The 17,132-nt window shown below is 43.1% G+C and overlaps 1 protein-coding gene across 1 annotated transcript in view; it reads right to left on the bottom strand.

Moving 5' to 3' along the window:
• Nucleotides 1-17,132, bottom strand: part of LOC126353934 (uncharacterized) — a 336,644-nt gene that overhangs the window by 253,078 nt on the left and 66,434 nt on the right. Inside the window, exon 3 of the mRNA XM_050003196.1 lies at nt 4,359-4,739. Within this exon, the coding sequence (XP_049859153.1) occupies nt 4,359-4,739 (381 nt within the window). The remainder of the gene's footprint in view (nt 1-4,358; nt 4,740-17,132) is intronic.

Raw genomic sequence — 17,132 nt, 5'->3', positions numbered from 1 at the left:
ATAATTCCACAACAGACTGCCGTCAAAGATATAGGCCAATAATTATATGCATCTGTCCTGTGACCCTTCTTGAGACCCGGGACCTGCACCTTTTTCTAGTGGCTGTGCACCCTTAGTTGCTCCAGACATCTACGATAAAACGCTCTTAGAAGGGGAGCAAGTTGTTTCACGTAAGTTTTGTAAAATTTTACATGTATCTCACCTCGTCCTGACGCATTTCCACTACTAAGTGATTTTAGTTAATTTTCTATTCAGAAATTGTCTATGTCAGTATCTGTCTTTTGGACGTTCCTGCGATGACTGAATAGAGAGACCGAATACAGTATCTCCGTCTTCTTTATTTTATGTTCCGTTTCGGTGCCTGTATTGTCACTGAATGACTAAATAGATGATTTACAACCGGTTGGTGATTTTACGTAAGGCTTAAACCCCTTAATGTTTTTAGTCAGTTTGATTGACAAATTTTTATTTTCAAAATAATTGAACGCTTCTCTCTTTTTTAAAAAAATGTTTGTAATGGGTAAACACTTTTGGATGTCGCTAAGTTTGAAGAATGTAGTCGGCGTAATTTGCTAGCCGTTAGAAACATTTCCTCAGTGCATAAAAACGGTTTCTTACTGTGTTCAGCCTGTAACATAAGCTTGTCTTTTAATGTGTAGATTATTACAATATTTTTTAAAAAAATGGCTCTGAGAACTATGGGACTCAACTGCTGTGGTCATTAGTCCCCTAGAACTTAGAACTACTTAAACCTAACTAACCTAAGGACGCCACACACATCCATGCCCGAGGCAGGATTCGAACCTGCGACCGTAGCAGTCGCACGGTTCCGGACTGTGCACCTAGAACCGCGAGACCACCGCGGCTTGCAAAGTATTTTAATTTTTTAAATTTGCGTAATGGTTGTATGAAATACTGAAAATCAAATTTTTTGTTGCCGCTGGATGGCATTAGATAGGCAACCTGCAACTGAATCCCCGCCGCGGTTTAGTCGTTTTGGTAATATCGATAGCCCGAAACACTAGAGATTACACAGCTGCCAAATTCTGGGAGGGACATAGAAACATATACAATATCCTTCAAAAATGGTTGTCTGAATTTTCCTAAGTAATCGTCAATGTGGGCTGTGTCGAGTCCCTTAATCGAAAAGTATTGCGTTGATGAACAAGTTCGTAGCGTTTTTCCATAAGTTTTAATAAACGCCAAGGTTACGCATAACAGAGACTTAAGTGTCCAATAATATATTCTCTTTCACTATTTACAACAGTCTGCCAACGTTGGGGTAATTTTTCGATTCAGCGACTGTATAAATTACGTGGTTTTGAGGCGAAGAGCTCTTCGTGCCATGTTCAGAGCGCATTTTCGTCCGTAACGGAAGTCTCTTGAAGGTTGTTGGGCGTGGAATGGCTTCCCAACCCAATCGCTCTATAGTGTTTTTGTCAGTTGACCAGAAAGCGGGAGGGCGGGGGGGACTCCATGCAATCTTCTTGGTCGTTGTTCTTGGACTGCGTCTGCAGCACGTCTCCGTTGTTGATAATAAATGTCAGCAGTGATTTTTACACCTCGGGGAATCAGTAGGCCACAATCTTTTGTGGATGCGAGCAGGTTTTTGTACGGGAAGTGGCCGCTTTGTCTGTGCCCAGCCATTCCTTTCTTTTGCTTGTGTTAGTATAAAAACATCATTTCTAGTCGCCAGTAACGGTACAGAATAGGAATGGCCAGTGTTGCCCACTAACCAATTGATGACGAGGAAGCCGAGATGCACATGGCTACCCGATGATTTTTGTCATTTTGTCTTAGAACATGTGGTATCCACATACCCGATATTTGAACATTTACCATTGCATGCAACTGTCGAACAATGGTGGAGTGATCACAATTCATCGCATTTGCCAGTTCTTAAGTCCACTCACGTGTATTATTGTCGATTTATGTGTTTAAATGATCTTCGTCAAATCCCGAATGTCTTCCTGAACGAGGAGAGTCACTAATGTCAAAAAGATCCTCCTTAAAACGAGAAAACCAATTTCTTGCCGTGCTCTGTTCAATGGCATTGTCCCCATACACGGCCCAAGTGTTTCTGGCTGCCTCCGCTGTTGTCATCCTTCCACTGAACTCAAACAGAAGACTACGCCGTAAATGTTCTGATTTCTCCACTAGCCATTCCATTTTCTAGCGCCCACAGCTCCACTTACTATCTCCACATGACAAATTGGCAAATGTAAACTTGAATAGCAATAGTGAACTACAAATAAAAATATGACAATGTATAAATAAACGCATAGCAGCCGCAGTACCTACACACACACACACACACACACACACACACACACACACTCCCTGACTGGTCATACCGGACTCGAGAGTCAATTACCGCAGCAACGCATTTTCGCCATCTATCCCCGTCTTGTGCTATTTCCTTCCATTCACCTTCAATACCTAGGCTCCTCAGATCAGCCTTCACATTGTCCTCCCATCTACGCCTCGGTCTCCCCACAGGACGTTTTCCCTCTAAGTGCCCTACCAGTACTCTGCGCGCTGCCCTGCCCTCATCCATTCGAGCTACGTGACCCGCCCATCGCAGCCTACCTGATTTAATAATACTGATTATGCCAGGGCTCGAATAGAGTTCGTCAACATCTTCGTTATGCAGTTTTCGCCACTCTCCGCTAATGTCATCCCTTTTTTTCGAAAATTTTCCTCAAATTTTGTTTTCAAATATTCGAAACGGCTTTTCATTTTGCATAGTGAGAAACCAAGTCTCACACCCATACAGCATAACTGATAGAATAATAGTATTGTATATTCTAATCAGTTGATTCCTAGACAATATCCGTGATGAAAGTAATCTATTCAGTGAGAAGTAGCACGCATTTCCCGCCCGTAATCTCTTCTTCAGTTCGGATTCAATCTCCTTTCTCGAAGTGATGTCCACGCCTAGATACTTAAATGTGTTCACTTTTTCAAACTGCTTGTCTCTAACTTTGAACATTTCCTGATCTACTGCTGATGGCATTCTAGTAGTAACCAAGTATTTAGTTTTGTCTTCACTTATCCTTCGACCTACATCTTCACTAGCCTCGATAAACGCATTCGCATTTGCTGTTACAGAGTCTATCCTATCGCTAATTATGTTTAGGTCATGTGCATACCCTAATATCTTAATATTTCCATTTAACTCCACACCCTCTGAATTATCTGCTGCCATTCGTACAATATATTCTAGGACAAAATTAAAAAGTGGAAGAGACAGGGCATCTCCCTGCTTAAGTCCGTTCTTTATTACCAATTCTTCTGACTCCAATTTCTCCACACGTACTCTACCTTTTATGTTTTTCAAACTCGCTTCTATAAGCCTAACATACATCTTTGGTACTATTTGCAAAACAAAAACGCTATGAACTTATGAACCAACCTAATACACAGAGTGTTACAAAAATGTAAGGCCAAAATTTCAGGAAACATTCCTCACACACAAATAAAGAAAGGATGTTATGTGGACTTGTGTCCAGAAACGCTTAATATCCATGTTAGAGCTCATTTTAGTTTCGTCAGTATGTACTGTACTTCCTCGATTCACCGCCATGATTTCATACGGGATACTCTACCTGTGTTTCTATAACATGTGCCTTTACAAGTACGACACAACATGTGGTTCATGCACGATGGAGCTCCTGCACATTTCAGTCGAAGTGTTCGTACGCTTCTCACCAACAGATTCGGTGACCGATGGATTGGTAGAGGCGGACCAATTCCATGGCCTCCACGCTCTCCTGACCTCAACCCTCTTGACTTTCATTTATGGGGGCATTTGAAAGCTCTTGTCTACACAACCCCGGTACCAAATTTAGAGACTCTTCGTGCTTGTATTGTGGACGGCTGTGATACAATACGCCATTCTCCAGGGCTGCATCAGGGCATCAGGAATTCCATGCGACGGAGGGTGGATGCATGTATCCTCCCTAACGGAGGACATTTTGAACATTCCCTGTAACAAAGTGTTTGAAGTCACGCTGGTACGTTCTGTTGCTGTGTGTTTCCATTCCACGGTTAATGTAATTTGAAGTGAAGTAGTAAAATGAGCTCTAACATGGAAAGTAAGCGTTTCCGGACACATGTCCACAGAACATATTTTCTTTATTTGTGTGTGAGGAATGTTTCCTGAAAGTTTGGCCATACCTTTATGTAACGCCCAGTATTTAAGTGTAAACTTTCGTTGAAAATACTCGTTTAGTGGCTGAGTATTCGTGATGTATCAGTCGCCAGTTCCCATAAGAAAGCGCCAGTAAGCTGAATCCTTTCTTTACCTTCCGGTAAGTACCGCGGCGGTAGCGGAGAGAGAATGGGGGCAGGCGTACCTTGAGCGCGTCGTGCAGGTTGGTGAGCGTCTCGTCGGAAGTGCCGACGAGCCCGTGCTGGCCGAGGCCTTCGATGGCTTTGTCGAGCGCGCGGCGGCGCTGCTGCAGCGCCTTGCGCAGCTTGGGCTCGGACAGAACGATGACCTTGAGCAGCTTCTTGCACGAGCAGACCAGCGGAGACGCGGCGCCGGGGCCCGCCGGCGGGTCGCCGTCCGAAAAGACGCGCGCCATCTGCAGGATGACCGCCTCGGGCCGCAGCAGCCGCACGCTGAAGTCCAGCCCGTCCGACAGGAACACCTTCGCGTACAGCGCCTCCAGGATCGACAGGCTGTGCGGCATCGACTCCACGAACAGGTCGATAGGCAACTCCGTCAGGATCACCTGTACACGGAGAGCAGGCGTTCAGTGTTTCTGTGATACGCTGGAAGCGAAGCGGCACTCCTGGCTTCTCCACTATCTGGCTACATAACCTTAACTTGCAGCGAAGTCGCCTTCCAGAGCTACGTGTGGGTCACTGGCGGCTGAAGTTTCCACTCCAGTCCTGACCTGCCCCCACAACAGATACACTACTGGCCATTAAAATTGCTTCACCACGAAGATGACATGCTACAGACGCGAAATTTAACCGACAACAAGAAAATGCTGTGATATGCAAATGATTAGCTTTTCAGAGCATTCACACAAGGTTGGCGCCGGTGGCGACACCTACAACGTGCGGACACGAGGAAAGTTTCCAACCGATTTCTCATACACAAACAGCAGTTCACCGGCGTTGCCTGGTGAAACGTTGTTGTGATGCCCCGTATAAGGAGGAGAAATGCGAACCATCACGTTTACGACTTTGATAAAGGTCGGATTTTAGCCTATCGCGATTGCGGTTTAAGGTATCGGTCACCTCTTGTTCGCATTGACGGCACTTTGAACAGTGGACGTTACATTTCAGATGTGTTACAACCCGTGGCTCTACCCTTCATTCGATCCCTGCGAAACCCTACATTTCAGCAGGATAATTCATGACCGCATGTTGCAGGTCCTGTAGGGGCCTTTCTGGATACAGAAAACGTTCGACTGCTGCCCTGGCAATCACATTCTCCAGATCTCTCACCAATTGAAGACGTCTGGTCAATGGTGGCCGAGCAACTGGCTCGTCACAATAGGCCAGTCACTACTCTTGATGAACTGTGGTATCGTGTTTAAGCTGCTTGGGCAGCTGTTCCTGTACACGCCATCCAAGCTCTGTTTGACTCAATGCTTAGGCGTATCAAGGCCGTTATTACGGCCAGAGGTGGTTGTTCTGGGTACTGATTTCTCAGGATCTATGCACCCAAATTGCGTGAAAATGTAATCACATGTCAGTTCTAGTATAATATATTTGTCCAATGAATAGCCGTTTATCATCTGCATTTCTTCTTGGTGAAGCAATTTTAATGGCCAGTAGTGTAGATTTAGAGTGGAAGAAGAGTGAGAAGGACAAAGTAAGAAGAGATGAGATAGAGAAGGTCAATGGGTTCAGCACTAGAAAGACTTATGATGCCAGCAGAGAGCACTAGATGATGAATCATAAGAAGAAGTAGACCCCGTTCCAATAGTTGAGTTTCAGCAATCCCCAAAAGAAATTAAACACAGAAAAGCAACTGAAATCCCCAAAAGAAATTAAACACAGGAAAGTAAATGGAATGGATAAAATCAATGCAGAGCTATTAAAATACGGAGGTATGATGCTATATAGGAGACTGTGAATCATATTCAACCAATGCTGGCAGAAAAGTGAAAAATACCTCATTCATGGAAAACAGCAGTGATACCTGTGTTCAAGGAAGAAGGTCAGTTAAGTCTTATCAACTCATTATTGGAAATTTCGTTTAGCGAAGAACAGACTGGATTTAGAAAAGTAAGTTGAATAATACTAATTCATTTATTCTGTAACAATTAATAGAGAAAACACGACAACACAGCCTACAACCATACATAGGATTTATAGATTTCGTTAAAGCATCTGACAATGTGAACAGAAATATAGTGGAAAGCAAACGTGGCAGTTTACTGGGACAAAGATCCTATTCGATCCAAACTTATTGTGGATAATGTGATTTTATATAAAAGTGACATCCTCTAGTTATTTAGGATGTCAGATTGAGCTAGACAATAATATGTTAAGGTCTAGATTAAAAATGATTTGGTTTAGAAGTATACATGGTATCTTCCATAATGTATTTAAAAACAACGCCAGCCAAGACACGAAAGTATAATCGTATGAATCTATAGCTCTTCCAGTGTATCACCGAGCGAGGTGGTGCAGTGGACTCGCATTCGGGAGGACGACGGTTCAATCCGGTGTCCGGCTATCCTGATTTAGGTTTTCCGTGATTTCCCTAATCCGATGAGACCGATGGCCTCGCTGTCTGGTCTCCCTCCCCAAACAACCTAACCCCCTTCCAGTATATCTTCATAGGAGTGTTTGCAAGATACTTACAAAAAGAACATTCGATAAAATACAGTGCATATCAATGAAATTTGTAAGTAGAATAAAAGATTACTCAAGAACAGACCACATAAAATATGAAACTGTACACGCAGAATGAAGTAGAGCCAACTGAAAGCACAACAGTCAAAGTCAACAAAACCTGGTACGAGCGCATACAAACAGTGGACAGTGAACAACTTCCCATACTAGCCGTAGCTTACAAACCTGCCGTAAGAAGAGATATTGTAATATTTAGGAAGAGATGGACAGACAATTTGTGAAGACGAAACAGCCCATTGCCTAATTCAGAAAATGTAGAAGAAAAAGAAGAATACGCTATGTTCTAAAGGTAAGACGGGGCACCGCAGTGATCGCCCTTACGTACGACTGCAGTACGGCATTCAGCTACCGGGAGGAATAAAAAATAACTCGTCTGCGATGACCGTGTCATATGCTAAACCGTATTCTGTACCACACTACACTAGCCCTATAGAAATGAATAAACAAAGTTTAGTTCTTCCTTACATATACACTAATATACTCTCCCACTCCTCTTAAATATGTCCATCCTACTGCTCAATTATATCTTGCTGTTCTCGCAGTCTCTCTCCTACACCCTCTGCTCTCCCCTCTCTCCATTTTCATAGAACACTCATTCTCACTTCTAAGCTGTTGAACGTTTCGTCTCCTTAATTTGTTTTCATTAACAGGTTGAACTATTGCTAATGGTACCAAAAAGTGTAACGTACGCACTTATCAACAGAAATATTATAAATGTGACGAGTAATTGAGTCACACAGTACGTTAATAAGCGTGCTAACAACGTACCAGCATCTGGAAGAATGTAAAAATAATTCTGAACTGCCACTACCGTGAATAAATTGATTTTACGTAAAGGACAATAACATGACCATTTCTGCTCCGTTACATCCTAAAATCCGAAATTGTTGTTGTTGTGGTCTTCAGTCCTGAGACTGGTTTGATGCAGCTCTCCATGCTACTCTATACTGTGCAAGCTTCTTCATCTCCCAGTACCTACTGCAACCTACGTCCTTCTGAATCTGCTTAGTGTGTTCATCTCTTGGTCTCCCTCTACGATTTTTACCCTCCACTCTGCCCTCCAATACTAAATTGGTGATCCCTTGATGCCTCAGAATATGTCCTACCAAGCGATCCCTTCTCCTAGTGAAGTTGTGCTACAAACTCCTCTTCTCCCCAATTCTATTCAATACCTCCTCATTAGTTATGTGATCTACCCATCTAACCTTCAGCATTCTTCTGTAGCACCACATTTCGAAAGCTTCAACTCTCTTCTTGTCCAAACTATTTATCGTCCATGTTTCACTTCCATACATGGCTCCACTCCAAACAAATACTTTCAGAAACGACTTCCTGACACTTAAATCTATACTCGATGTTAAGAAATTTTCTTCTTCAGAAACGCTTGCCTTGCCATCGCCCGTCTACATTTTATATCCTCTCTACTTCGACCATCGTCAGTTATTTTGCTCCCCAAATAGCAGAACTCCTTTACTACTTTAAGTGTCTCATTTCCTAATCTAATTCCCTCAGCATCGCTTAATTCGACTACATTCCGTTATCCTCGTTTTGCTTTTGTTGATGTTCATCTTATTTCCTCCTTTCAAGACACTGTCCATTCCTTTCAACTGCTCTTCTAAGTCCTTTGCTGTCTCAGCAGCAAACCTCAAAGTTTTTATTTCTTCTCCATGGACTTTAATACCTATTCCGAATTTTTCTTTTGTTTCCTTTACTGCTTGCTCAATATACAGATTGAATAGCATCGGGGAGAGGCTACAACTCTGTCTCACTCCCTTCCCAACCACTGCTTCCCTTTCATGTTCTTCGACTCTTATAACTGCCATCTGGTTTCTGTACAAATTATAAATAGCCCTTCGCTCCCTGTATTTTATCCCTGCCACTTTCAGAATTTGAAAGAGAGTATTCCAGTCAACATTGTCAAAAGCTTTCTCTAAGTGTACAAATGCTAGAAACGTAGGTTTGCCTTTCCTTAATCTATCTTCTAAGATAAGTCGTAGGGTCGGTATTGCCTCACGTGTTCCAGTATTTCTACGGAATGCAAACTGATCTTCGCCGAGGTCGGCTTCTACCAGTTTTTTCATTTGTCTGTAAAGAATTCGCGTTAGTATTTCGCAACCGTGACTTATTAAACTGATAGTTCGGTAATTTTCACATCTGTCAGCACCTGTTTTCTTTGGGATTGGAATTATTATATTCTTCTTTAAGTCTCAGCGTATTTCGCTTGCCTCATAGATCTTGCTCACCTAATGTTAGAGTTTTGTCAGGACTGGCTCTCGCAGGGCTGTCACTAGTTGTAATGGAATGTTGTCTACTCCCGGGGCCTTGTTTAATGTGTGTCATTTAAACAGTGTAGTATCGCCATATGCATGCTATATCATTACAAGTGTATATGCAAATGTGAAAGTTTTTCCTGGAACAGAAGACGAATGTTTTGTGGAGAAATTAAGGTCAACATTAATACTGCCGCAAAAACAAAGACAACATGTGTGCTAAGTGTGGAACTTTTTTGCCTATGTTTCAGGTCGGCACTACTTCCTGTGGTTTTTCACTGGTTGGCGTGGTGTGACTTTCTGATGGAGAATGTGTTTATTTGGTGACTTAGAGAGGTGAGAGAGCCGGACGCTGTGGCAGTGCGGTTCTAGGCGCTTCAGTCCGGAAGCGCGTGTCTGCTACGGTCGCAGGTGCGAATCCTGCCTCTGGCATGGATGTGAGTGATGTCCTTAGGTTAGTTAGGTTTAAGTAGTTCTAAGTCTAGGGGACTGATGTTAAGTCCCATAGTGCTTAGAGCCATTTGAACCATTTGATCTGAGATGAGGGAGCGAACTGTGTGGGGAGCCGCGAGTATTGACTGTGCTGGTCTTCCACGGGTAGAAATTTGGCCGCCAAGTCGAGAGCTGGCGTGATCGTGTGAGGTCGCCCGCTCGCACAGCACTTGTTGTGGGTCTGCCAGCTGAGCAAACTTGAGGTGCTGGAACCTCTGACTCATGGATTACGGTTGCAGAGTGTCGGTATTCCATTCATGTCAGACACACTGAGCTATTGTTACGGCGCCAGTCCGAAACGAGAGAGCAGAGAGGGCTGTGAAGAAGACGTCAGCCATTTTATTGCACGCTGACCGACCCGTCTCCTGGACGACAACGTGACGGCACCGTCCTCTACCAGGAGAGGATATAGGCGCCGCGCCGACTGGCTGCGGCACAGTTCTACCAGTTGCGGGAGTTCTACAGAAGCGTCAAGACCACCGACCTGGATAGAAGCATCCACTGTATTACTTTACTTGTATTGGAATCCTTATATTGAAGAACATTAATTATTTTGCATGTCGCCCTTTCCTTGCGACACATTTGTGTATTTCACAAAGTTAAGTATTGTCCTTGATCCATTTCGTAATAAAACTCTTTAATACAATTTGCTTCAATTGTTGTCTAGCGATCTGAGAAGCAAGTTTCCTAGATACCACGTCTTTGAGAACTAGGCAGGATACAATAGTTATACCATGTCCATGGTGTGTATATAGTTAGCTATGCCAAGCAGCGTTATACAGGGGCGTCAGAAACACTGTGAAAAGCTTGTAGCCGGCCGGGGTGGACGAGCGGTTCTAGGCGCTACAGTCTGGTACCGCGCGACCGCTACGGTCGCAGGTTCGAATCCTGCCTCGGGCATGGATGTTTGTGATGTCCTTAGGTTAATTAGGCTTAAGTAGTTCTAAGTTCTAGGGGACTGATGACCTCAGAAGCTAAGTCCCGTAGTGCTCAGAGCCATTTGAACTATATGAAAAGCTTGTTACGGTGTTGCTGGATAGGTTGTGCTGAGAAATAATTGTTAAAAAGAATGCAATACTTTGCGCCCTTTCCGAGTAAATTAGAAGTGAAAATAGTCAATGAAGCCGTTGCTTGTCCAAATTCAATCGGCCCACCAGATACAATTAGCGTCACTGATAGCGCACGAGACTGCTCAGCCTTTGATTTGGTTTCGATCCTTACTACCCTCCCACGTCCAATTTTTGTATCGCTCTCTTGTTCGATTTTAGGAAACCAGAGAAAGAGCGCGCTTGCTGACATCGTCTCTGAACTTGTGTGCGCAACGGCCCGATTGGCTAACTACAATGCTAATTAACCAGGAAACGGAGCAACGTAAGGAACTTTTTCTTAAAAGTTTTTTTCGGTACAACCTACTACGCAACATCCTTACAAGCTTTACAGACTGTTTCTGACCACCCTATGTACTTAAGAGGTACTATAATCGGATGTTTGCTAACACCAGCATAATCTGATAACTACTCACAGACAGTGCATCGCTAAACTATATTAGGAACTGATTATGCGAGATGGATGCACACAGTGTTTTATGTTTGGTGTATAGGTTACAGATTTTGTACTGATTGTATGTTATTGGTTGGGCCGTCATTTTGCTAGATGTTTTTGTATGCTATGATTAAAGATGCCGTGGTGCTGACTGTGTGCACAATTAGTAGCTTATATTAATGTTAAAGTAACATATGGTTGTTTTCTGGACTACTTGAAGTTAATTTCTGTGGTACTTTCGTGTGCCTCGGATACGTGCGAATGTGGAATGAGGTTCGCGTAGCAATGTGCATGTTTATGGCAGTTTTCAAACAGCAAACAGCAATGGTCCATCACAACGGAAGCCAATGCTCTTAAATGTTATAGCATTTAGGGTAAACATTTGATCCTGTGGACTGAAGATATTTCTTAACTTGGCTTGCGCTGACACGCTTCCTTATACTCTTGTTGTTTTAGTTATGATGTAAATTCATTTAAATTTTGTATAATATGCAATTTTTACTAATAATCTGTTGTTGTTGTTAATATTTTATTTTGGAATCATTCCGTTTATGGAATATTTGGAAATTTGTGGTAAGGTCTTATGGGACCAAACTGCGGAGGTCATCGGTCCCTAGGCTTACACACTACTTAATCTAACTTAAACTAACTTACGCTAAGGACGACACACACACACAGACACACACACACACACACACACACCCATGCCCGAAGGAGGACTCGAACCTCCGACGAGGGAGCCGCGCGGACCGTGACAAGACGCCCAGACCGCTCGGGTAACACGCGCGGCCCAACGTTAAGCGTTAATTAAACGAATGTTAAGCAAAATTAGTTCAACAAAAAGGTCAGTTTTCTGCTACCATAGCACGTGAAAGGAAAATAGTCGTCTACAAGTATCAGAACCAGTAATAATAAATTTCAGCGTGATACGTACTTTATTTAATGATACGATGTGGATCTTATGTATGGATTTTCAACTGCTCCGAAATTTAATTTTCCCACGACTTTTTAAACTCTTCACAAGTGACACATTTATTCCTACATCTCTATCATTGTAAGTTAACTGAACGAAGACAGAAATAAGACTTGACATGTTGCAGTTCACAAACATTTGTCAGACATTTCTGACACATTGCACAGCGGTCCATTTCATTGAAAAGGCGAACTAAAATAAGAAAGATTTGGATTAAAATAAAATTTGGTGTACGAGAGATTTGAGGGTCGCTCATTATTAAACTGACATTATTTTCTCCACATTCAAAATAGTGGATTAAGATTGGCGTACGTTTTCAAGCAAAAATTAATTTGTTCGAAAAAATATGTTTATATGCGAGTAGATTTGGGAGGTTATCAAATTAGAAAATATCTACATCTACATTTATACTCCGCAAGACACCCAACGGTGTGTGGCGGAAGGCACTTTACGTGCCACTGTCATTACCTGCCTTTCCTGTTCCAGTCGCGTATGGTTCGCGGGAAGAACGACTGCCGGAAAGCCTCCGTGCGCGCTCGAATCGCTCTGATTTTACATTTGTGATCTCCTCGTGAGGTATAAGTAAGGGGAAGCAATATATTCGATACTTCATCCAGAAACGCACCGTGTCGAAACCTGGACAGCAAGCTACACCGCGATGCAGAGCGCCTCTCTTGCACAGTCTGCCACTTGAGTTTGCTAAACATCTCCGTAAGCTATCACGCTTACCAAATAACCCTGTGACGAAACACGCCGCTCTTCTTTGGATCTTCTCTATCTTCTCTGTCAACCCGACCTGGTACGGATCCCACACCGATGAGCAATACTCAAGTATAGGTCGAACGAGTGTTTTGCAAGCCACATCCTTCGTTGATGGACTACATTTTCTAAGGACTCTCCCAATGAATCTCAACCTGGCAACCGCTTTACCAACAATTAATTTTATATGATCATTCCACTTCAAATCGTTCCGCACGCATACTCCCAGATATTTTACAGAAGTAACTGCTACCAGTGTTTGTTCCGCTATCATATAATCATACAATAAAGGATCCTTCTTTCTATGTATTCGAATACATTACGTTTGTCTTATGTTAAGGGTCAGTTGCCACTCCCTGCACCAAGTGCGTATCCGCTGCAGATCTTCCTGCATTTCGGTGCAATTTTCTAATGCTGCAACTTCTCTGTATACTACAGCATCATCGGCGAAATGCCGCATGGAACTTCCGAAACTATCTACTAGCCATACTGTAAGTTATATTAACCGTTCGGTGAAATATGAGCGTTGACGGAGTTTTCATTAAAAAATTTTATTTATCGAGAACAGTGGTTTCATAAAGCTTTGAAAACTTTTATTTAAAAAAAATATTTTGTTCTCTATGATTTACTCTTGGTTTCTCCGCCTTATAATAACTCCAAGTAATGAACATTTGTCATCAGACACGTTTCGTTGTTATGTAAAAAGCATCTGCTGTGGTCGTTCTGGAAATATGATATACGTAACATGTCTCTACATTTTGTTATTCATAAGTTAAAAACAGTATTTCTTTGTAACATTTCCTGCGTTCAAAAATTATTGACAAATTATTTTCCGATCAAAGTATGCAAAACAATAGTTCACAAAGAAGTTCAGTAACTTGTTTCAAATAATTTATTTTAGGAGGTTTAGACTCGTCAGTTCTACATAGTGCTCCGCGAGCCATCATACGGTGCATGGTGGAGAGTACTTCGTACCACTGGTAGTTTCTTTTTCCTGCTCCACTCGCTGGTGGAGGGAGGGAAAGACGACTGTCTATACGAGCACTTATTTCTCTGATCTTGTCTGCACAATTCTTAAGCGAAATGGTGGTTGGCAGCAGTACAGTCGTTTGCAAACATCAGCGAAAAGAACATCCCTCAAGGGGTTCCCATTTGATTTCACGAAGTATCTCCGTAACGGACGTATGTTGACAGAACCTGTTGGTAACAAATCCAGCAGCGCACCTCTGAATTGTTCCGATATCTTTCTTTAATCCGACCTGGTGGGAACCCCAACTACTCGAACAATACTCAAGAAAGGGTCGCACTTGCGTTCTGTAAGCATTGTCGTTATAGGTGAACTACATGACCTAGAATTCTCACAATAAACCGAAGTTGACCATTCGCCTTCTTTGCAATCAGCCTCACTTGCTCGTTCCATTTCATATCGCGTTGCAACGTTACGCCTAGACACGTTATTGTGTCCAGCAGTACACCACTAAAACTGCGTTCCAGCCTTACGGGATTGTTTTCCCCATTCCTCTGCATTTAACTGACATTTTTTCTACATTTAGAACAGTATCATACCGAGTGGAAATTTTAAGTGCTTCTGCACTCTCCTAAAGTAACTCAACGACGGCTTTTATCCGTACATTACAGCCTCATCAACAAACACACCCTATCCGTCAGATCGTTTGTCTACACAGAGATTAAGACAGGTGCTACCATAATTCCCTGGGGCGCTCGGACTTCCGTTAACCGTCTGCAGTGGGTCCCCGTCTCAAACGGTTCTCGGAAATCTAGGAATATGGAACCTGCCTGTTGCCCTTTATTCACGGCTCGCAAAGGGATAAAAAGGATTCGCACGAACTGTCCTTTCTAAAACAGTGCTGATTCATGGACAGAAGGAAATTTTATTATATTCGAACTTAGAATATGCTCTTCAACAAACCGACATTAAGGCTACTGGTCTGTGATTTTGCGGGTCCTTTCTTTTACTATTCTTATATCCACGAGCCACCTGCTCTTTTTTGCAGTGGCTTGGTGCTCTCACCAAGCGACTGCAAAAAAGAACAAGTTAAGCTGGCCGAGCGGTTCTAGGCACTTCAGTCTGGAACCACGCGACCTCTACGGTCGCAGGTTCGAATCCTGCCTCTGGCATGGATGTGAGTGATGTCCTTAGGTTAGTTAGGTTTAAGTAGTTCTAAGTTCTAGGGGACTGATGACCTCAGATGTTAAGTCCCATAGTGATCAGAGCCATTTGAACCATTTTTTGAACAAGTTAAGCAAGGTGCCAATGCCGAAGAGTACTCTTGGCAAAACGGAATTGGGATTCCATCCGGACATGGTGACTGGTTTTCAACTTCTTCAGATGCCTCTCTATGCCAGGGATGCCTGTTACTATGTCTTCCATACGGGAGTCTGTGCAGTGGTCGAATAACAGTACGTTTGTACCATTCTTCAGAGTGAAAGTACCGTGAATGCGATATTTAAACCTTGAGCTTCCCATTTGATTTCATTGCCGCACCAGACTGGTCGACGAGTGGCTGGATGGAAGCCTTCTACTCGCTTAGTGATTGTACGTGACCAGAACTGTCTAATGTTCTCGGCAAGATCTTTCACTAAGGCATTACAGTGGAAGTTATTGAACGATTCGCTCATAGATGTTTTTATATAAGCACGAATTTGTACTAACTTTTGCCTGTGAACATTTCCGACATCTTTTTTAAACCCAGACTGCAACAACCACTGTTCCTCAGCATTTTCGGAATTCCTTAATTAAACTACGTGGGTCTTTTTGGTCCTTCTCCAGAACAAGATTTACGTCATTTTAAATTTGCCAATAATTTCTCTACGTCCATCATATAGGAATTAAATGCTGTCCACTCATAGCTAAGTGAGATGCTGACAACTGCTTATCTATTCTTTCCCGCATAAAAACTCTTCTAACCTGCTTTGTGGACTTGTTAACTGTAGTGTAAACATCGTCGCTATGATAACATGACGCTCACTAACCCCTGTTTCTTTTCTGAAACTGGAGCTAACATCAGGTCTGTTTGAAGATGATAGTGATACAGGTAAAATTAGAAAATGCTCCTTATTCAGGCTGCAAGTAAATAAGGAAAGTCGCGAATGTCGAAGCCCAGAAACAAGGGGAGAGTGGATGGCCGTGTCTGGCGCCGGCGGCTGTGAAAGCAGGCACTTCACACAACAGGGGTCAGCTGCAGCAGCAGCAGCAGCAGCAGAAGCAGCGCTGAGGCCGGGGACCGCGTGCGAGCACGGCGCGCCACTTAACGCCGGGGGAAAGTCCGGCAGACACACGCGGGAAGCTGCTGCTCAGGTGACACCTGCCAGCTCTCTAGTTTCCCTGCAGACAGACGCTGCCCTTCACCGCAGCTGCTGCAACTCACACGTACAAGTAGCTCGGATCACACCAACTCCGCAACTTTTACCCGCTCGACAACTGAACTCCCCAACTTGCCTGTAACAGCACTTTCCACAAATAGGCGAACTCGGCGGCTAGAAGCAGACAGGTTATTCTAAAACTGGACTAAAATTATTAATAGACCACGGATTTTTAGGTCGTAAAAAGGTGTGTTTTAGGCAGCTAAAATAGGCTCCTTCAGTAGTTCATTTAGGCTATATAAAACCTAAAATAGGCTCTAATAAAAATGATGCAGAGAAAATAAAAATAAATTAAAATACACAGTGTTGACAGTATGACCATCTTATTAATGGCCGCCTCTTCTGAACAAGCGAATGGAATCGAGCGGTGCTTCAGATGAAAACATCTCACTACTGGCAAATTATTTTTCGAACCGGAAAATTCAGATATAATACCTTTCACGAAACAGAGTAGTTTGATAAGACTGCCTGTAGGCAGCAGCGAGAAAATGCGCTTAAGGCAGTAATTTAGCAATAGAGGGCGTCTACGATTAACATTGTGATTTTTTAATCCGTGCTCAGCTTAAGGCCTATGAAACCGTTTCTTTGCGAAAATACACAGCTGGCCAGAATCCTACGAACGACATATTTTCAAATATAACATTTTGTACTCCCACGTTCGATTCTAATGTGTAACTCGAATCTTTGACCGGTTCCCATTCGCTCACCGCAGTTAAGCACTGTCGCGCTCGGCGCGTACTTGGATCGATGAGCATTCAACCGCGCCGAGTGCTGTTGGTAGTAAGGCAAGGAAAGAAATTGTAAACAGTTTCTAACGACCTTCGCCTTCG

This window comes from Schistocerca gregaria, chromosome 3 (genome assembly GCF_023897955.1).
Source record: "Schistocerca gregaria isolate iqSchGreg1 chromosome 3, iqSchGreg1.2, whole genome shotgun sequence".
Lineage (NCBI taxonomy): Eukaryota > Metazoa > Arthropoda > Insecta > Orthoptera > Acrididae > Schistocerca > Schistocerca gregaria.
The sequence above is the reverse complement of the archived record's forward strand: the minus strand, read 5'-3'. Positions and strand labels throughout refer to the sequence as shown.